This window comes from Phascolarctos cinereus, unplaced genomic scaffold, assembly GCF_003287225.1.
Source record: "Phascolarctos cinereus isolate Bilbo 61053 unplaced genomic scaffold, phaCin_HiC Scaffold_4;HRSCAF=312, whole genome shotgun sequence".
In the NCBI taxonomy this organism is placed as follows: Eukaryota; Metazoa; Chordata; class Mammalia; order Diprotodontia; family Phascolarctidae; genus Phascolarctos; species Phascolarctos cinereus.
Genome location: NW_027555847.1, coordinates 392034823 through 392057813, shown reverse-complemented (window position 1 = coordinate 392057813; position 22991 = coordinate 392034823). Strand labels below are relative to the sequence as shown.

The 22991-nt window shown below is 33.7% G+C and overlaps 1 protein-coding gene across 4 annotated transcripts in view; it reads right to left on the bottom strand.

The window, feature by feature from the left end:
• The window catches only part of RPRD1A (regulation of nuclear pre-mRNA domain containing 1A), an 87761-nt gene that overhangs the window by 44701 nt on the left and 20069 nt on the right, over positions 1–22991 (bottom strand). For 3 of the 4 annotated variants that reach the window (XM_020985691.2, XM_020985690.2, XM_020985693.2), the window contains exons 2-6: positions 8084–8213; positions 6985–7091; positions 6804–6901; positions 4461–4587; positions 4188–4363 (exon numbers count right to left, since the gene is read on the bottom strand). In XM_020985691.2, coding sequence (XP_020841350.1) covers positions 4188–4363; positions 4461–4587; positions 6804–6901; positions 6985–7091; positions 8084–8213 — 638 coding nt within the window. Of the gene's footprint in view, positions 1–2504; positions 2590–4187; positions 4364–4460; positions 4588–6803; positions 6902–6984; positions 7092–8083; positions 8214–22991 lie in introns of those variants that run through there. The other variant, XM_020985692.2, reaches the window with a different exon arrangement.

The following is a 22991-nucleotide window of genomic DNA, read 5'->3' as shown; positions in this document are numbered from 1 at the left end:
CACTGCTCCTATTAAGTAATAGATATTCTACATGCTATACTGCATGCTCTTTGTAACAGTAACCTTTTCAACATTTTAACTGTTTGGAACTACACTAAAACATTAACAGATAAAAGTTTAAATCTCTATTTTTAAACTCTTATATTTTAAAATGTTCATTATAAAAATCTTGGACAGGTTCTAAATTTCCTTGAAGTTACAGAATGGGCAAATATCACTATTTTAATCAAGCAGCCATCTTTTCAGATAAATCAAATTCCTATTTTCCCAAAACTCCGGTCATAAAATGGGAATTATCTTTTTGTTTAATTTATTGAAATATGTAGCAAATGTTCATCAGTTAATTAGTCCATGAACAATTCTAATTTTAAGCTAAGGAAGAACTATAAAGTGGTACAGTATACTTGGATAACAATCTAAGAGTTAAAAACTCACATATAATGATGGCATATATATAATAACCTACATTAGACTATTTACCTTCTCAGGGTAGTGGGGGGATTAGGAGGGAAGGGCAGAGTTTGGAGCTCAAACTTTTAAAAAAATGTTAAAAATCATTTTAATATTTAATTGGGGGGAAAATATTACTTAAATTCCAAAAAAAAACCCCAAAACAAACTCATGTATACCCTTTGACTAAGTAAGCTTATTAATAGTACTATACCCTAAGAATGTAACGGGGGTGGGGGGGACACAGACGGATGGGAGGGACAAAAGCCTCTCTAAAAACTAAAATATACATAGCTGTTTGACCTGCAATAGTTAAAAAAAAAATGGAAAAATAAACTATGTGTTTAATGGTTGTAAAAGACTTGAACAAAGTGTGAAATAACAATGCAGTGGCCTATTACTATGTTAATAGTAACCAATAAAGAAATACTGAAAGGGTCATATGGTATGCAAATTAAAAAGGTATACCGTTAAAAGAATAAAAATTTATATGTATTCAAATGAAAAACACTAATGGGGAATACAACTAAGTTGTTTTCTTAAATATGTATTTTTTAATGTAAATATTTCTGACTTTTTACAGCTTTGAATTTTTTAAATTTATGCCAAAGATTAAGTTTATATTTTAACTTTGAAAAGAAATTTTAGGCCATAAATAGATGAGCAGAAGGACCAGAGGATTCATGATGTGAGGCATCTATCTGGAGGAAGTACAGGTATGTGACGTTCAGAATGACCCCACCCAAAAGACAGACTCGGGTTTCTCTCTCAGTGAACTGATTTCTGACCTTGGAACTAAAATGTTTTCCTCTTGGAGCAACTAATATAGTTACTGAATATGTGCATTTTAAGTGTATGCTTTATTTTTTGCCATTTTATTAATTTTCTAAAATTACATATATACAAAATGACATGCTAAAAAAGTGAGCAGCCCAAATCTAGGGTGTTTTTTAAACCACATATTTATATTTTGGTGTTTTTTTAAAGGTATTTTGTTAAGCGTATCTATTAAAATGGATGTTTCCTTTTAAAGTTTTCATATGTATATGTATCTTTATTTCAATTGCCACCACCCCCTCTTTCCAAAATAGAACAGTGAAAAACACTAAACTTTCCTCAAGTGAAAAAAGTTAAATGGTAATACAATAAAATAAAGCACTTATAATTTCAAACATGTCTCAAAAGTTCAAAAAGTAATTTTTAAATCCTCTAGCTACTGACTTCTTAACCTAAAACTGATAAACACTGCCCTGATACAATTTCTAACAGATACAAAAGAATTTTGAACTAGAGTCATGTCTAGATTTATGTCTTTAGGGTACTATCTTGAACTTCTGTATAACGTAATAATTCTACTATTAGAAACATCTATATTTACATCAATAACCTGATTATTATACAACTTTTAGTCATGAATTTTTTTAAAGACTGACAATTGGCTGGTAAACTTTAAGAAATATTTTAAATTCTCTTTCACGGTAAATAACAGTTTTTATACTAAGTTTTTTGGGGGACCTAACATGCTACAATTTGATAATCAATTTTCAGATATCTAACATGATTCAAGTATTTTAAAATTATATGCTATCAAAAGCTACTTCTTAGACCAGATAAGCACAAACGATACAGATTTGAGTTTCTCTTGATTTTTTAAGACAAAAAACCCCACCTAATTGCTAAAATTTTAACGTTTCTGTAAAGTCTGACCAAAAATAAATCTTCAAACAGCTAATATGTCTAATTAATTTCTAGGATGTTTTCATCCTTAAAAAAAAATCCTATGTTTTCATTAGTTACAATATAAAGTTTAAGGGATATAAGGTTTTTCTCTAACATGATCAATTATAATTCTACATTAGGTAGGAAAGTCAATGCTAATAAAAGTGAATTAATGTGTTGAAGAAATTCCCTTATGTTGCTAATGTTAAAATCCACCATGGGATATAACTAGCTACTGCGGAAAAAATAAAGAGTGAGACAGTGGTATAAGGTAATCGAGGAAAAATTCAAAATATCTTCTTCCATTTTTTTTTTTAAAAACATGAGACAATACAGGATTTTGAGTTTGATATTTATTTTTAGCAGGATGGTGTGCTAATGGATGACGACGTCATTAGAAGATACGCCCTTGTCCAACACCTGCAATAGAAGCTAGATAGAAGTTAAAGAAACCACACTTAAAGTCAAAAGCTGTGCATGATACTACTTACCCTCAATTCTGTTAAGAAGAAAATAAGCAAGAGCAAAATTAGCTTATGGCTTAAATCATATTATGCTATCAATAGCTGTTAACTTATCAGATTTATCTTTATTTTTCAAAATACCACAAATAAATAAATAAATGAAATGTGAGTACGTAAAAGCTTTTAAAGGAGATGTACTAAAATACCACAATTCCTTTCCTTTTCATGTGGTGGACTGGTAGTGGAAGAAGAGAAGTACTACTGAATGAATGGTGACTGGAGGAAAGCCAAATGATTAAGGGAGATACAACATATTCTAACCATGGTGAAATATAGGCTGGCTGCTCCATTTAATTTTTCTGTCAGTCTACAATCAGCCAGGGTATAAAGAGTTGGTGGCCTATATGTGTCTGTGAGCACAGTGGGCCTAAGACATAAGAGTGAGTATCAGTAGAGAGGTCAAGTGAGGCCAAGAGAAACAATGCAACAGCATGTCTGGTGTTTAAATTTCCATATATTTCATCCATTGTGTCTCATATGTTGTAAGTACAAAATTTTACTAGTAGTCTATGTGGATTCTAGGTCATGTGTGCATGATGCTGCTGCTGCTCTGAAGACTAGACAATACACAAGAATGCAGAGGATTGAATGGGCATGATGCTTTGTTTCAGATCCTGAGACTGGCAAGCTGATTATACCAACTAGCATATTCTTCACTTCTAATCTGGATGATGACAAGTGGGAAAGTTCCCATCTCCTACTGTCACTGAAGAAGGAAAACTCAGGTAGTTATTTTCATTGGCAATTGGAGAAGATATATAACAACAGCTGGCCCTCATCTAGAATATAAAATCAAACTGACAATTCGGGAACTGTCAAGATAAATTCAAAAGTTTACAGTTAACTGCTCCTAAATCTAGAACTTTGGATACTGGAAAAACTCAAACTACGCAGTTGCTAAAGCAGAAAACATTTTACCTAAGCCTAACCACTAAAAGATTACAGATCATGTCCAAAATTTCCCCACCCCATCCTGGGGAGTTCTGATAATATGAACTAGGCCACTGTATAAATCATAATAAAATTCACGGCTAACAAGTTGTTTTCATTTCTAAATCAACTACATAAAAGACCACCAGTTGATAAAAAAGCAGTAATTTAAAAAGTACTACTATTAAAATAAATATTCACAACAGTCCTGTCTTTCCACTGCTTTTTGTTCCAGGAGAGAAAAGGAGATGCTCTTATTTAAACTGATAATGCTAACAAGTTGTTTTATTAACGCATGGTCTTCCATACAGCTACCTGTAAAAATGAACAGAATACTGCTAGTCCAAGTTTTTGATTATTCCTTTGGCTGGCTTGGTCCAAGTAGGGAGAACCCAATTAGTGGAGGAAGAGACAAATTTAGGGCATGGCCTATAATATTTATATACAAATAAAAATAAAAAATTCACAGAATCTACAATAAAGGCCTTAAAAGCTTAAACAGGGAAAACGCCATGAAGCAAATATATTAATTTAAAAGTTCCAAATAATTAAAGAGTTACGCACTTCCAGCTTATGTTCTTTCTCTGCAAGGGCTTCTTTTTGACAACGAAGAAAATCTGACAACATTCGGGTAAGTTGCTTCCTATCATCTATTTCTGCTGCCAATCGACCGTTGTAATCTGCCAACAGCATGCATGCATCATCTACCATCTTGGAAAGCTGTTCTCCTGATTCTTTATCTACAATGCAAGAAAAGGTAGTAAACAAGTAGGTAACACATTAAAAACAAAGCCATGACTTGTATTTTATTCAAAAATCAGAATCATTCTTTCTCACCTGTTATTTTGTCTAGCAGAGATACATCTTGGACTTCAACAGGCAAAGAAGCTATTCTCTGATGAACTGCTGCATCACCAGAGGCTGCATTTTCAAGTTCTTGTAAGGCTCTAATGAGATCTATAGTCTGAAAAAGCAGACAACTTCAGAATCAAAATTGTCAAAACCAATAGGGTTAATTAAAATTAATTTAACAGTCAAGCAACTTCATGGTATGTCTGCTAGGTCAAACTCTTTGTAAAGTTCCATCTGTAAAGATGTAAAAATCATAAATCTTTAACCTCCAAAATATTTTTTACTAGTTTTATTCTTAAAACAAAATCTCACCCTCTGTTCCCCTACTCTCACAAGACCCCAAAGCATACCTGAAAAAAAAATCAGATGATTTGCCCTTTGTAGTTCTCTATTTTAAAGCAACTATTTTACTTAAAGCAACCAGAATTTGTCAAATTTATGAGATATTTCCAATACAATAATTAAAATTACAAATCACTTGCATGCTTGCAAATAAAGCCAAACAAAGCTTATCATGGGCGTTGTGAGTTTTTCTTTGTTTTGCCCCAGCCAGCACACAGATGCATACAATAAGGCATCTTTCTTGTACCAATTCTAGGATTTTCCAGAATTCTGGAAAGAATATAGATGTCAGAGGGTCTTATTAGGACATGGCCCAATCAGGAAAAAGGTTACTACTCCCAAATCCTAGAGAGATCAACTGAGTCCTATACACTGGACCAATCTAACTGGTTAGGAGGCAAAGTCAATAGAGGTGTCTAATCTAAAATTTGCTAGTAAGAATTTATATCAGGGATTATATATCGTTAGAGAAACAAACATATTGATAAAAGGAAGTGACTCTCAATTCACCAATTTAAATATTTTTTTCAATTATAATACAATGGCTAAGTAACTAGCAACTAGTTAAAAAACATGTCAAGTTGATAAGTTATCCTACATTAAGGACAAATCAGGCTTCCTGATAAAAGGTTTTGATACAAGTGACTGTTTTATGAAAGTACAGAGAAAAAACAAGTGGTCTAGGGAGAGTCCTAAAAACTACAAGTCATGTTCATTCTGGTAAGGTGACCCCAAAATAAGATGCCATACTTTTAGACGAGGGTAGGGTCTAATTTCTGACATGAGAACAAGCTTCCTAAAATTCTTCATATCAAAAAATATAAGGAGAAAAACCTTGAGAATATACTTAGGGCTATATATGAAGGTGTAAACCAGGGAATCTAGGTTACAATATTAAGTACTTTGGTTAGGGCTCTGAGTTAGTACTTTTAAAAATGAAAGGAAGATGAATAAATTAAGAGGAAAATATCCCATGTAAGATTCCCTCTATATCCAGAGCCTGTCAGGTAGAATACAAATCTACTACTTCCTCTCCTTTATACAATACTTACCTCAACTCAAAATCAGGCAAGCTAGAATTAGAAAGCTGAAAGAATGGAGAAAGACCCCAAGAAAATTAGTCTCTTTAAAGAGGAAGAGATAACATTCCTCCGACTTAGATCATAGGTTAACAAATTTAAAGCTGGAAGAGACCTTAAAGGTTATTAAGTCCAATCCCCTCACTTTTCAGATGAGGAAACTGAGATCCAGAGAGGTTAAGTAATTTACCCAGAGTCACACAGCTAATAAGTGAATCCTATATAAACCCAGGAAACAAAAATATTCTAGCGCTCCATATAAGAAAGATGCCATAATGTACAAAATGGAAAGGATGATACTAACTCATCTTTGGAGAAAATGAGGAATGGAAACTTAGAACTGGAAGGGATCTCAGAAATCATCACCACAATCCTTTACTTATCATTATAGTAATTTTTAAGAGTCCTTTTAGAAGCACAAAAAATCACTTAAAGAAAAAAACAGAATAAAAAGCAACAACATATATCAATAAAAAACATGAGTTTGAGAATCTCAAAGGTACAACCCAGCAATCTAATGAAGCATCATTTACTTAGAAGGAACAAGCTGTCTCAGAACATCTTATTTTTTCCAAGAGAAGTCTAACAATTAAGAGACTGGAATCCTATTTCAAATAAACATAAGCAACGTGGTAAAGAAAAAATCCGAATGGTTATATGTGACATTTATTTAGTTCAGAGGATCTGTCTTTACCCTTACATTTATAAGATCAATTTACCAAAGCAAAATTCAATGAAGAGTTCGACTAACAACAAAAATGCAGTAATACTAGTAATTTACAACCACATACAGGCAGTATCAGAAGTCTCAGACTTACAGCTTTAAGCTGTTAAAGCTTAAAACTGCACTAAGACTTGTGAGACCCCCTGTACATTAGGATTCTCTTTTGAAAGAGATCATTTCTACCTGTGGAGGTTCACTTGGTGATCCTAGTGCTGAACAATTTTCATTCTCATCCACCTTTATCTGTTCATATGAACGCTTTCTAGACTTCTTATCGCCATCTGATTTAAAGGAAAATGTAATTATTTTCATGAAAAAAATGCTATTTTGTGAATAAAATAATCATAAATTTACATATACTTACAGAGAGCTTGCCTAAGTTGTTCTAACACATCATTTTCATAAACACACCTTTCTTCCCAAATAGACAGCACTCTTCCAAGATGCTTTTTACAATTTTCATCGGTCTCGCTGAAGGAAACATAAACAGAATATTAACAGTTAAAAACCTGGAATTCTGGGCCTTTAAAAAAGGTACTTTTAAACAGAATCAATAATATCTTGAACGGAATTTCTGAACTGACCAGTAATTCAGAACAGATTAAAAAAGCAATACAAATAGCAGCATCTCAAACTATGAATACACAAGTGCCTGCTATTCTACACCAAATTTTAACTTTTAGAGTGTATGATGTCTTCTTTCCTTGTTTCATATGACTTATCTTGGCAAAAGACACAACTGGACTTTATAATTTGTATTAACTCATTTGAGCTATCCTTATCTAAAATCACTTGCTTTGTTATTTCTTAGCTTCTGGGGTTTTTTTCCTTCATACATTTGCTCAAGAACTTCAGGAAAGAGTATAAAATCCTTTATACATACATACGTACATGCAATTAATAGCTACTATGAAATTGCCATACTTAATTTAAACTGTGATAAAATTATTCAAGATTTATAATCATTTTAAGATAAGACAATTCCACATTTCAGTATACATATCTGGAAAACCATTATGAGGTACAGTTAAAACTAAAAATCATCATAACACATAACCACCATATTCAATATTTTGAATAGCAAATAAAGGGAGAGGAAAAAACTAAAGAGAATACCAAAAATCATTAGGCAAGGCAATACTTTCTGCTCTCAAAAGGTTATTAAAAATCTACAGATTTAATATTTATATTTAACACAAATTACTGTTTTCTTTAAAATAAGCTTGTATACATGTATATACATGTTCTCTCTCCCAACAGTATATAAGCTTCTTGAGGGTTAGGAATTCTTATGTCTTCATTATGGTATCTCCCGCACCTGGTATAGTGATTAGCATACACTTGGTATTTTTTAAATGCTTGGTGTTTGACTGACTGAAAAGGAATCTTTAAGAGAAATATTTTATAATCTGAAAGGGAAAATTCTAGGGGGAAAAGTCTCATTTTAAAATATTTTATTATACCTGGAAACATGTTTAAAGGCTTCAACTATGACTGGTGCAAAATCTTTTGTGAATTCTGGCCCTTTTCTTTTGCTGTTCTGGATGACATCATTGGCAAGATAAAGAAAAGTCAACTTCCTGTTTGGTTTGGCTGAAAAATAAGGAAAAATTAGAAAAGGTTTAAAATCCACAGTAAATAGTTTAACAAAAGAACAAAAACATCTGAATGCCTTTAATAATGAAATAGCAATACTTATTACAGACAAATTGTCAGTTCTACAGTAACGCTTTCTGGGGAAAACATGAATTTGTTCCAGCTTGACTGATATATTAGGCAACACTATTCTCTTGAAAATTATTATTTCCAGCAAAAGTTTAAAAAAAATTACTCATAGTGCTTCTGGAGAGTCTAGATAGTATTATCTTCTCCTCTAGTAGCTGCCTAACACATCCAGGATAAAATACAAAACTCTGCAGGTTGACAAATCAAGCCCTTTCATAAACAATCTGGCTCCAGCCAATCTTTCTGGGCTTGCAACAACACGGCTCCCTTTCAAGCACTCTATATCCCAATCAAACTGGCCTAATGGCTATTGCTCACATTTGACATTCCATCTCCCACCTCCATTATGTTTACATAAGCTGTTGTTCCCCATGCTTCTTGGAAACCAAGCAGAAATACCTTCCCTGGATCTCCTCTGCTCCCCTTATGTGAGCAGTGGGCTGAGTAGGATAGGCTGGCTCTTCCAACACCTGAGTACAGTGAGGGTATGCACCATAGGACCTGGGTTCTTGCCACTTTACTTTGTTCCACAGTAAAAACTGAGATCAATTAGTCCTAGATTTCCTTACTGCAACGGTTCCTATTTTTTTTTAAAGGCTTTCATCACCTCTTGCCTGGACTATTGCAATTTCCTACTAACTGAACTCCATACAACTGGCGGTCGTTTTCCTAAAGTGCAGATCTTACTATGTCATACCTCACTACTCAATCAACTCCAGTTCTAGAATCAAATATAAACTTCCATTTGGCATTTAAAACTCTTCACAACCTGGCCCTATCCAATGTTTCCAGTCTCTTTACACATAATTCCTTTCCACGTACTCTGAGCTCTATGGATACTGACTTATACTCCTCATATATAAGATTCCCATTTCCCAACTCTTGTTTTGGTACTGGCTCTCCCCCACAGCTGGAATACACTCCTCATTCACCTCTACCGCTTAGAATCACTCTTTTCCTCCAAGGCTCAGCTCAAATGCCTCCACTGATATGAAGCTTTCTAGCATCTAGGGGCTAATATCTCCTTATCCCCAAAATTATCTTGTATAAAGATCATAAGATCATCAGCTTAGAACTGGAAGAGATATTAGAGGTCATCTGGTCTAACCCCTTCCTTTATAGATGAGGAAAGTGAAGCCCAGAGAGATTAATTAACTTGCCTAATGTCACACCAAGACAGTAAGAGACAAAGCTGCTTTGTATATATGTTCTTTTCTCCAACAGAATGTAAGTTCTTTGAGGGAAGAAACTGTTTTGGCTTTGGATCCTAGGAACCTAGTACATAGTAGGGATTTAATAAACATTTGATTGACTGATTCACACATAACCATGAAGCCATTTCATAAAGAGACATAACAGAAAATATTTTTTAAAGTATCATTTAATCTTCATGCAAACAGCTAACGTGGAAATTTGTTCTACTTCTCTACACACATTTATAAGTGGTTTAATTTTCCTTGCTTTCTCAATAATGGAGAAGGGAGAGAAGGAGAGAATTTGGAACTAAAAATAAAATTTAATTTAAAAAATAAAAGACATAAAGAAAAAAACTTTATGTAAACTCTAGCATGTGATCAGTACTTACATTTTTTTAAAGTATCACCAGTTTATATGCACACAAACCTTTCCAATTTGCCTTAAAAAATTCTCACATTTTGCCTGCATATTAAAATATTCAATATCCAAGTTTACCCAATCATTGAGAGGCAAAAGTTTTACTTATTCTCTAATTTTGCTTTTTAAAATCATTATTATTTAAAGATTTGGATTAAAAGGAAGACAATCAAATGAAATTTTCTATCAGCGAGTTTTAAGTCCTGGTGGTTACAGCATCCTTTAGTTTGCTTTTACTATATTGAAAAACTTCACTGCCTGCTCTGGAAAGTGGGCAACATGATATGCTAATTTTGAACTGGGATGTATCCTCACCTTACTGACTTTTAGAGTACTGTCACAAAGGACCATTTGTGCTAGGCTATGTTTCTGCACGTAAGAGAGGAGTCACTAAGGAATGAATTAAATAAGCACATCTTCAAAATATTTTATTTCAGAAACATGAATGAAAAGGTTGATATTTATGTGAGAACTATGAATACCCATGTGTTATTACTGAGTAATAAAAGTGTGTAAAAATGTTTTCAAAGTCTATGAAACCCCTTTTTATTTATTGACTCCTATATGTGAATACATGTTAAAAAATTGTGGCATAAAACAAAATTACAATATGCTGGAAAAGATATATATAATATCCTCCTGGATTGTTCTTCTTTGGGTCAGAAAAATTTCAAAGAAAAGGCTACAAATAAAACACTGTTTTTTGCTATGTTAAAGTATTGTTCAATCTCATATTCTGAAATTTTAACTTAATTTGAGGTAAATAAACATAAATTAAGCTGTATTTATGATCATTACAAGAAACCTGACAACCGTAATTAAAAATAGTACAACAATAATGAAGGACAGAATTTACTATCTCACTCAAAGTCCAAGGGAAAAATTATTAAATTATAATACTAAAAAACTAAGGTGAAAAAAGATTAACATTTAATTAGCTTTAAGTTTGGATCAGGAATGCTGGAACTCCTATACAACAAGGAAAATAACTTAAGATCCAAAGGAAAGTAAAATTTAACTTAAAAATTTAACACTGAACATTAAAGGATTAAACTACCCTATTCAAAGACTTTTATAACATCTTTCATCATCCCCTAAAAATTAGTATGTACTTAAATAAAAAAGCAATGTATCATTCAAGAATCTATACCATGAATTACAGATGGATAATTAGAAATTGACTCTTCTTTTATGCAGAGTAATGATGCATGCTTGTTTGAATTATTTTTTAAAAATCAGTTTTACTAATAACTCAAAAAAAAAACCTACCTAGATTTTCCACGCAGTCAGTAATCAATGTGAAACATAATTTTTATCAAAAAACCAAACCCTTTTTTGGGCATAGGCAACCATAAGAATCCCCAGGTTAAATATCCACAAGTCTTTCAGCATGACAGTCACAAAGCTAAGAATCCACTGTGCTTATTTTTATAAATTTTAAGACTACATTTAAATGAATAAAGCAAAATAAAATTTTATATCTCTTCAGATGTCACTCTCACAATACTTCAAAATTATATGAGACTAGATAATTGCCATGAATACAAAAATGACTCTGTTCAACAATCCACTAAGTGTTGACATGTTTTGTTTTGTTTTTAAACAAGGAGATCATGCTCACCAAGGCATTCCCCGGTGTCACAGGAGATCTGCTGCTAAAGAATAAAGAAAAATATCTAACAAAAAATTATCTTAGTGATAGTCGGGTTCTCCAAATTAACAGATGACATCACATTAACTGCCTCAAATCAAGTCAACAATCATTTGTTAAGCATCCACTTGTTAAGTAAGGCACTCAAGCAAAAAAAAAAAAAAAGATAGTCAGCAGCCAAAGCATTATCAATGAAATCCATGGTGATTTTTTAAAAGACTGAATTAATCCTCCCTAGAAAAAAAAAGATTAAAAAAAAAGTACATCACCATTATTGTGACCTGTAGTTGGACGGCAAGTCAACCAAGTTAGTGCATGTTGAACAAATGACATAGACAAAACAGATACAGTTCAACATAGAAGAGAAAAATAAGATAAAATAGACTGAACTGTACCGAAGAAACTGCAAGTGCTTTCAATGATTCCAAATGGCTGTCTACTGAAAAAACCCATGTCTAATCCAATATTCTACTGCTGGTAGTATGCAACTGCAAATTACAGAATACAACAGTGGCTGGTGAACTAAAATTACCAAACCCAGGGGCAAGATTAGTACACATGGTAGACACAGGCAGGTTGACACCATTATCACTGAAAAAGTGCCTAACTGGCACATGGTGCCTTCCCACTTCACCATAAATGTGATCAACAGCACCATGCTGAATACACAGTATGTATGAATAAGAATTACAAAGACCAAGAAGAAAGGGGCTGTTATCTACATGAGTAGAACAAAGAGTCACACTGAACATCATATCTTAAATATCTCAGAAACTATGACATTTTAAAAGCTGATGTCAAGTGGCTGAATTCCTGGAATAATCCACAAAAAACTATTTAAACTAAAAAATGTGCCTAACCTACAATATTAGCTGGAGTTCGAGGGGTCCTGAGGAGCAGGGACATATGAAGAAAGTCATCTCCCCTGGCCCAGATAGGTTCCAGAAAAATTATAAAGCAACCAGCCAGCTTTTGCCTCTCATATCCCTTTCTGTAATTATCCAGGGCTTCCCCAGGCTTTTATATACCCTAAAATCCACACTGGAGCATCTCACCTAGAAGTGTCCTCCCAGAAAAATATTCACAATTACTTCATTCTAAATCACCACTCCTTGGGTGGGCGCTGATCTTGGCTAGATAAGACATCAAATTCACACTAATTCACAAAGCCTTAAACCTTCCCAGAGGCTTTTTACTCTTAAAGTATTTTTTATTAAGTGAAATTCATCTTGTCCACCCTTTAGCCACCATGCATTACACATCCAGCAAATATAGCTGTATAAGACCCTTACAAATTTTGTCCTCTTTTTTCCAAATCTCCTTAAAATGAAAAATTAATTTGCAAGGTAAAGACTACACCTACCTTCCCTTTCTCTGGTAAAGGTCTAACCTCCTCAGAGCCATTTACTAAAATCCTTCATCTGCATTTAAACAAACTTCAACTCCCTTTTACCAATTCCTTTTTGCCCAGGGAGTATTCCAAATACAAACCTCCTTAACTGTGAACCTATTATTTCTCCTCAGGTGGGAAAAGTCTCTAAAAATCTATCTCAAATATTAGTGGGACTTCTTCAAAACGAGTTATGCCTGGAACACCAGAATGACCTCTCTTTCGCAGATATCAAATGCAACATCAGAAAAGAAAGAATACTGTAAACATAAACACTTTCCTATCAAATGCAAATCTCTGCACTTCGCAGGAGAAAAGCATGAAAGTATAGTTCAAATCTGTTTTATGAATGAGATTAGATACTAAAAGGGAAAATTTTGGGAAATGTTTTATTTTTGTTCTTGTAAAATAGCGTGAGATTCTATTTCTGAGTAGTAAAGAGGGGAAAGTGATCAGAGTAAATGCATTACTTATATTATTGTAATACAAATAATAAATTTTAAAAGCATAAATAAGAAATAAATATATAGCCAAAGGATAGGAAGAGATTTTTTCAAACAAGGAAATGCAAGCTACAGCAACAAAAAGAAAAATAATTCAAATCACTAATAGTAAGAAACACAAATTAAGACAACTTTAAGGTTCCACCTCATGCCCATCAAAACAGGAAAAGACGACAAATGAGGAAAACAAGAACTGCTGCTTGGGCTGTAGGGAGGATAAGTACACTACTGTACTGCTGGAAATGCAAATTGGTTCAACCTTCAAAAAATATATATTTTTTTGGAACTATAACTTTGAATACCTAGGTAATATATACTTCAAAGAGATCACAGACAGAAAGGATCTTTCTGTACCACCACCACCATCCCTGAAAATGTACAAGTATATTTTTTGTCGTAACAAAGAACTAGAAACAAGGAGGTACCCGTTAAATTGATGAATAGCTGAACTATAGTATACAAATATTATCACACTGAAAAAAATGACAAATGACAGATTCAGAGAAGTAAAAACTAATACAAAATGGCACAAGATTCAGAGGAACAATTGATATGACTGTAGTAAAAGAAAATAAATTTGAAAGACTTAAAAATAAAAACTGGTCAATTCAAAGACAAAGCTATTAGCAGTGAGATGTTGGACCAGAAGTACTAAATGATAGTGTATTTTCTGACAGGGACAATTAGACAAAACAATAAAATTCACTTGGACGAATAAAAGTTCTAGCATCTCAAGGCAAATAATGAAAAAAAGTAGGAATGAAGGAGGAATAACACTTCCCATTCCCAAATTACATTATAAAGCAGTAATCATAAAAGTGTTCGGTATTGGTTAAAAACTAGAAAAGTAGATCTATGGAATTAGAAAAGATATGCAAAACCTAGAAAACAGTAGCACCTCCTCCCACCCCCACCATTCTCGCTTTTAGCCAGCCCTCAGAGTCATCAGGAATACTGTTGTATTCATGTATTCATGCCAAATGAATGCCTTGCACAGGGCAGGCAAACCAATATAGCTGAAAGAGCAAAGCACCACAAGGGAGAGACAGGAGGTGACATGTGCCAGACCTATCAAACTACCACTACCACCTTAATCACTATCTCCCTTTGGACCCTGATGAGGAAAGTCCAGGATCCTAAAAAAACCAACAGCATTGGGAATGGCAATGCTTCTTGCCCAGTGCCCACAGACATCATCCTAAGAAGTAAGAAGTAATCCACAGCCTGGGCTACTGAAGACCCCCAAAAGAAAGTTCATGCCACCAAAAAGTCCTTGGCACTTTCAAATGGTTAAACAAAGTGATATGATTTTATCCATGGAAATAACATTAAAGCATCAACTCACTACATCCTAAGGACCATGGGACTTACCCATCTGACCTGCAGCTTCCCTATGAGTTATTTCTTCCATTAGAATTGAAAACAGGGATCGTCTCACTTTTATAACCAGAGCACTTAGCAAAGTGCTTTGCAAATAAGCACTTAAATGCTATTCATTCATTCTTCCATAAGAACTACAAAGAAAAATGGTAATTTGGTAGATATTACAAAATATTCCACAATAAATTCCAAATTAGGGCCTAAATATAAAAGGTCACATCAGAAGGAGATACCTTTACAACAACAGCTATGGGGGAATTTTTTAAGCAAATAAGGGATAAAAGTTATCATAAGATAGCCAATATTGACAGGACTGTAGAAAGCCAGAAACATGTGGTCCAACTAATGAAGAAAACAATTTGGAATTATGGAAGAAAAGTCACTGAACTATTCATAACTACCAAAGCATGAACCTCCCCTACACCATCCCCATAAATGATTGTCCAACCCTGACAAGGACAACTGTATATTCTGGACAGCTGTTATTACTAAGAAATGTCTTCCTTTGTAAATGAGTTGAAATCTGCTTCCTTGCAATTTCTTCCCATTGTGTATTAGGAAATTTTGCTTTACAAGTTATCTACTCACATTTTAAAAACACAACCTTCCCTGTATATAGAAGTAGAACTTCGACAACCAATCTATTGTTGGAATGCAAAGAATAAGCTGTTCATAAAATTCGATGTTCACTAAAACCCAGAATAAGCAATAAAATTTTTTGTTATTTAACTGCCAATCTTGCTACAATGATGATGGATGCTTTCGATGCCTTGCCCTTAGAAGGAATTTAATTTAATAAATGTCTGTTGAATTCAACGTACCAATACAGTCAGCAACTAAAATATTTATTGTAGCAGGTGCTGGCAAGGTCCCTGTAGTTAAGGAATCTAGTCAGGGAATTATGATATATATATATACAAAAGGAAACAATTAGACAATCATACAAAAAAAATTATTTAGTGCCAAAAAGTACAGTAACTACACTACTATAAAAGGAAATATCCACTTTAAATAAAATTCTGGGGAAAGGACTCAGAAATCACAACGGCAGGTAGTTTGGAAGAGAAAGCATGCAAGCAAAATGTCTAAAGCCTAAAATTTTCTTTGACCTTTCCTCTTCTCATCAGCTACACAGCATAACCTCAATTCACTAGACTCTTCCCAGCCCCAAGCAATCTTGGATATTTAGTTTACACCAAGAGGCAATTCCTTCTAACAGAAAAATCAAATGTTAAATCACCTCAGAATTATAAGCATGCCAGAAGATTACTTATAAAGACCACATTTCCCTTCCATGAAGAGGAAGGGTGTAGAAACATCTTCAGGGTATTTGGATTTTCAATCTAGATAGTTCATATGTATTAAAATGGAGATGGAAAAGTTGTATTTTGGTAACCACAATTACAATTTAAAATAAAATTAATGAAAAACTCACTTAACTGCCAATTCTCCCCTACACTCAATTCTTTCATTCGTTCAATTCAGAAATGAATTATCACTACACAAACTTAGAAAAGTCTTTCTTTTCCTCTTAACTAGTAAAATATATTACCTCTTCCTTTACTACCTTATTAAAGATAGTATTGTGTATGTTACAAGAGAATAACTATGAAGAACCAAATTTGGAGACCCAATAAAGACTATATCCAAAGATTAGCTACATTTTAGCAATTCATTTCCTTGAAGAAACCATCATGCACGGCTCATTCTTTGCTCTCTAGATAAAAGTACCATCATAAAAAACCATACTACTACTAAGCCACCCCATTCTGTCCTCTCTCATACCATGTTTCACGACACCTGCCTCCCAGAAAAATAAACACCTGAATGTTCATTATCCTGCTTCCTGCTCATTGAAGCTTAGCACTTGCAAGATTCATAAACTTCTGAACTCAACAGCTCTTGGATACCCCAAATGCTCATTCTTTATGAGAACAACTGACACAGCACTTACAAATTTGCAAAGTACTTTGCAAACATTATCTCATCTATGCCTCACAATAAGAGCATGGAAAGGATTTTATCACATTTTAGAGACAAAAGAACTGAAGTTCAGAGAGATAAAGTAACTTGACTATGGTCACTAGCTAGTAAATGTCAGAGAAGATTTGAACCCAGGTTCAAAGGATCATAGAGTTAGTGCTGAAAAGGGATGTGAGAGGCCATCTAATTCAACTCTTTTATTATTAGAGAGATGAGGCAACTGAGTGACTTGTCTATGGTCCAAGTCCAGTACTTATCCACTACAATGATACCTACAAAAACATATTACAGTTTACCAAGTGCTCAGCATCTTTTAGCTCATTTAAGGTTCCTAACAGCCTTGTAAGGTTATACTCAGAGAATCACAAAATTTAACTGGACAAAGCCAGCACTTATCTACTACAGTGCTATCTACAATAACACATTACAGTTTAGCAAGTGCTTAGCTTCTTTTATCTCATTTAAGGTTCATAAAAGCCTTATAAGGTATACTCAGAGAATCACAAAATTTAAGAATTGGACAAAGCCCATAAGTTTTTCTTGACATTAAACCTAGTCTCTTTGCAATTTGTACCCATATTTCTCCAGATTCTGCCCTCTGGGAACCAAGTGAACAAATCTATTTCCTCTCCCTTCTGAAGGCATATTTAAAGGCAGATATGTTGTTCCCCAATCTTCTCTTCTCTTCCAACTTTCTCCAACAACTCCTCCTATGACATGTAATTAAGGCCCTTCACCATCTTGAGTGCTTCCTCTGAACAGTTTTCTGATTATCAATGTCCTTCTTAAACTATAGTGTCCAAAACTGATTAGATCTAAGAGCCTGTCAAGATTCTTCTGGATTCTGTTATCCATTGTTAAGATTTCTCCCAACTTTGTGTTGCCTGCCAGTTTGATGAGCACACCTTCAATGTCTTTATCCAAGTCATTGATGAAAACATTAAATAGCATGGGACCAAGGTACACACCACTGCAGACCTCCAACTTCTGAAGCCTACCCAACATCTGAATCCAACTGATTTTAATATTGTCTAGACCACTTCTCTTTACTACCCCAATTTAGTATAAGACACTTCATCAAAAAGTTTTGCTAAAATTTAGGTAAACAATAAACACAACATTTCCCCAATCCTCTAATATTCTTCTGATCCTTTTGAAATCTACTTTCTCAGAATCTACAGTGTGCCAGACTGCACTCAGTTTTCACTTCTCTATCTCAAACTCTAGGATGGGGTGATCACTTCACCCCAAAGTTCCCATGATTCCCACCCAACAACCAGCTCCCTACCCTATTAATAATAATCAGACCTAAAGTAGTATTTCCCCTTTTTATTTCGTCTACCTTTTTAAGGATGAAATTATCACCAAGGCAAGTCAAATTATTTTCATCTGTAAAATGAAGGTAACAGTACCTACTTCACAAAACGTTAGGATCAAATGAGAGAACATATGTAAAATGTCTTTCCAAGACATTAAGGGTTATATAAATAAATGCTAGTTATCATGAAGCTAATTAGTGGATAGCTTTTGGCAGAAGAAGAGTTCCAACAGATTTCTGAATAAGTTCCTCTTCTCTACCAGGCTTGTAACCTATTTCCCAAACTCATCTATTTCTTCTTTCTGTCTAGGTGTTTTGTGGCATACTTCAATGGTATAATTATTTATTTCTTCCTCCTCTGATCACCCAAATATTCTCCATCATACTTTCCCCCAGATTTCTTATACCTTCCCGTTTTATCTACTTTCTTTTAAATAACTAACGTCAGAGACAATGGACCTGTTGTGTCACATCATCAAGTCACAGTGATAATTACTTGCCCCTTGCATTAAGACCTCTAGTTACTCTTCTTTGTTGACTAAACTTTGAGCATCTGTATAAACACCTGTGAAGTCAGGGTTTTGCTACTGGCTTCTTCCTGGAATTTTGTCTCTTGTGCATTTCCAGGTATCTCAGCTGCTATTTTTCTCCTTCACTGTTACTCTCTAGAGCAGAGGTTCTTAACATTTAGCAGTCTAGTTAAGCCTGCAGGCTCCTTCTCAGAAAGGTTGTTTTAGTTTTTAAATACATAAAATACACATTTTTAATACATAAAATGAAATACACAGTATTACGAAGGAAATCAATTACATTGAAAGTTATCAAAATAGTTTTTAAAATGACAGTAACGTGTTTCTTTATTAACGCACTAAATAACAAGACAATTCATTCAAAATATAGGCATGTTAAAGTTAAATTTTATTTTTAAAGACATATCAGTGTTCAGGAAGGCTGTTGTTGCCTATAATCATAACTGAAAGAAATGTTAAATTTCAGTTACAGGTCAGTGAAAAATAAAGATGTAATTGTTTTCTCCCCTTTCAGGTTCACAAGATCTCCTTGGTGGTTCATAGTAAAGAACCCTTGCTCTACAGAATCTAATCTGGGAGATATACAAAGGAGTCTTCTCTCTTCTCCATTCTTTTTAAACCCCATTAGAGTAGATTAGCATAATACCTGGCAAATACACACTTTCCATGATTTGTCAGGAATATTCCATCTCTGGCCAAGAAAAGCCATCCTTAAATTGTACACCATGGTCCAGGAAACAAAATTCACATCTTAGCTAGAGTTATTCACTTTCCAAGTTAATTTTTTCTTCTACATCCCTTTCCTTTAATGGGCAACTGCAAACAGCGTGTGCCCCTATGATCATCAATTTCTTGTCCTAAACCTCATAACAAGCAACACTTTTAAGGTTCCTTCTAAAAGTATCAATTATACCAACACGAAAAGGCCAAAAATGGTAATTATTTATTTTACTAAATCTCAATTTCTGTTATGTCTTGGATACATGATTGACAAAAGACAACAGATCTCTCTAACACTTTTATAATGTCCACAAATAACTACCTCAGTACTCAACAAAGAATCACCAATTACTATTATTTTTATCTTCTTCCTGACCTTTACTTGATCTTTCATTTGTTATTATTATCCCCATTTTACAGATCTAAAAAATGAGGCACAGAAAGGTTAAATAACTTGCCTACAATAATATAGCCACAAATGACAGAAACAGGAATTGAACAAATAGTGTCTTGACTCCAAATCCAGTACTTACTAAACACAATACAATATAGCTGCTATATCACAAAGCACCTAGCAAGTGCCCTATATAAAAAGAAGGCCCTCAATAAATATTTCTTGGCAAATGAATAAATTACCTATTGCTACAATCAATCAACAAGCTTTATAAAGCATCTGTTACATGTATGCACTGTGTTAAGCAACAAAAATGAAATAGTGCCTGCTCTCAAGGAATTTGCATTCATATGGGGAGATGTGTACTTATACTGACACTTGGAATATTGACAAAAGGAATACAAAGTATTTTTGGGAGGGAGGCACTACACAGGGGGACTCCAGAAAAGTCACACATATTAGGTGGTATGTGAAACCAGGGATTCCAAGAAGTAAAGGCAGACATGGGAGATGAATTGTAATGTGAAGAACAGAAACTAAAAGATTTAACGGAAGAGAATAAAGAATTTTTTAAAAAATGGAAAGGTAAGAAGGAATCAGGTTGTAAAGAGCTTTAAATGACAAAGAAAGAGTAGATTATATTTGATGCACTAACTTTGCTAATCTATTCATTCTTATTTTTCTCTTCAAAACATTCCTACTTTTCTATCCTTGCATTCCATGTCACCACGCTTCCAAAAAACACCTTCCCTAAAACATACCCACATTTTTTCTCACTATAATACTACTACACAAAAACCATATTTCACACAAATAAAGTTCCAGATCCCTGAACTCATTTTCAGATGCAAACTAAAAAGCATGCCTTTCTAAATTTTTATCTTAGCAGTCACAAACAAGCATTATAATCAGAAGTTAAATAACAAATTTCCATTCAGTAAAAGATTTCTTATTTTCTATCCCTCATTTACCCCTACAGAATTTATATACACTACCTACTGTGCACAGCAGTAGGAAAGACAATGGTGTCTAAAAACAAAATAAAATTTCTAAAGTTAGTGACTTTTAAATAAGATTACAAAAATTAACTACGCTTTAGTTGCTAAAAAAAAAAAACAGGATGGTGACAGAATTTCAAAGCCAGAATCAATTATGTACTTGTTAAGTATTTATTTGCCCAACATTTATAATCTCTTCACCCAGAATCAAATTTAAAAAGCTGCATTACAATTCTGAGTCCTCCTATAAGCATAAAAGTAACTAGTAATTACTAAAGAAAAAGATCACTAGATCCTATTTATAAAGTGGAGGAGGGTGGGAAGAAAATGCCAAGAGGTTCTGAATTTGAATAAATATTTTTTGGAAAGGAGGTATTTCTGAATTTATTGTAATTTGGAAGTTATCCACAAGCAGCTCAGGTTTAAACTACATAGTCTTCAAATTAGAAAAAGTCAAAGGCTTACTTACAAAAAGCTAAGAAAACAAAAAATTTTGACACTGCTTAATCTGTCAAACAGGATTGTTAAAATCCCACAAACACTAGGATTTCAGCATTTGTAGAGCAGATATATAATATTTTTACAGACTGCAACTGACAAGATCAGCTGTATTGTCAGATTCAATCAGAAATGTAAACAATTAAACAGTGACCCATACCATCCCAACCTGTTCTAGATATGAATTTCTTTCCTCTCTTCAATAAATGAGAGAATTATGTTAATCATGATACATGAGAGCAAGGAGGAAGAAAAGATGAAGTATCTACAACCTTGGAAAGACCAATAAAATCTTAAACCAAACTATAGAAATAAATGCATTTGCTAATATATTTTTAATTCTGAACATAATTCAAACTGTCCATTCCCTTCTATTCATTATTCAGTTTAACCATTGCTATTTAAGTTATTTTTCCAGTCTTTCACTAGAGCAGCGTTTATTACCTTGAAATTAAACATTCTGAAGAACCTTCCTAGCTCAGTTCTACAAAGTAAGAGGCTAGCAGGATTACCCGCCTACTATTTGTATTTTCTATTTCAGAAACAAGAAAAATTCAGAGACTACCCCCTCTATTTTTCCACATCTGAAACACGTCTTCTCTTTGGTGTAGATGATAATTTTTGTGGCAAAGTCAATTTTTATAGATTATCTGTTCTGACCTCATTTTACAGAGAGGAAAAATAGGCCCAAAGGGTATAAAGAAAACCTAGACCCAAAGGGTTACATTAAGAGAAACCGAAAATTATACCTATCAAATTAGGTCAGGTATAATTTTCTATATTAAATAATTCTGTTAATCATATAAAGCTTCCATGATATTAGAATTTCTGATAATTAAATTTAAGCTTTCAGGCACTCCTTGTCACAATAGGTTGTTTGTTTCTTAATAAACTTTCACTTTCAAACAGGAATATCATTTTATTAATGCCTTCCAACTCTGAGAGGATATAAGTGTTTTAGATTGACAAAAGCTTAAAATGTAGTTCCAGCACACCATATATTGCAATAAGCTCAAAATGGATACATGCCTAGACATAAAAGTTAGCATCAGAAACAAATTAGTTTACTGAATTAAAGGATTTTCAGACATTCTTGAAGGGAAAACCATAACTGAAAAAAAGTTTGATTTTCAAATACAAGAATCAGGAGAAACAGGGTAACACGAAAGACTAATCATAAGGGATTTAATAAGGTTAAACTTTTACTGTCTTATATGGGAAAATTATATTTGTAATGCTTAAAAATGTTACTGTTAAGGTAGTTGGAAAGAATATAAATAGATATAGGGGAGTCTGAGTTGACTATGATGGGATGATCCCAAAAAAATAAAATTTGGGGGACAGCTAGGTGGCGCAGTGGATAGAGCACTGGCCTTGGATTCAGGAGGACCTGAGTTCAAATCCAGCCTCAGACACATAACACTTAGTAGCTGTGTGACCTTGGGCAAGTCACTTGACCCCACTGCCTAACAAAAACAAAAATAAAATAAAATAAAATAAAATAAAATAAAATTTGGCAGGGAGAGGTCAAATGGAGCAAATTATCTGATACAAAAGAGGCACGAATGGAAGAACTATTACAGTGGAGGGAAGAAACAGGTCAGAAGGCAGACAGCACCAGAACTTTATTCTCATCAGAACTGAGATAAAGAGAAAATAACAAACAT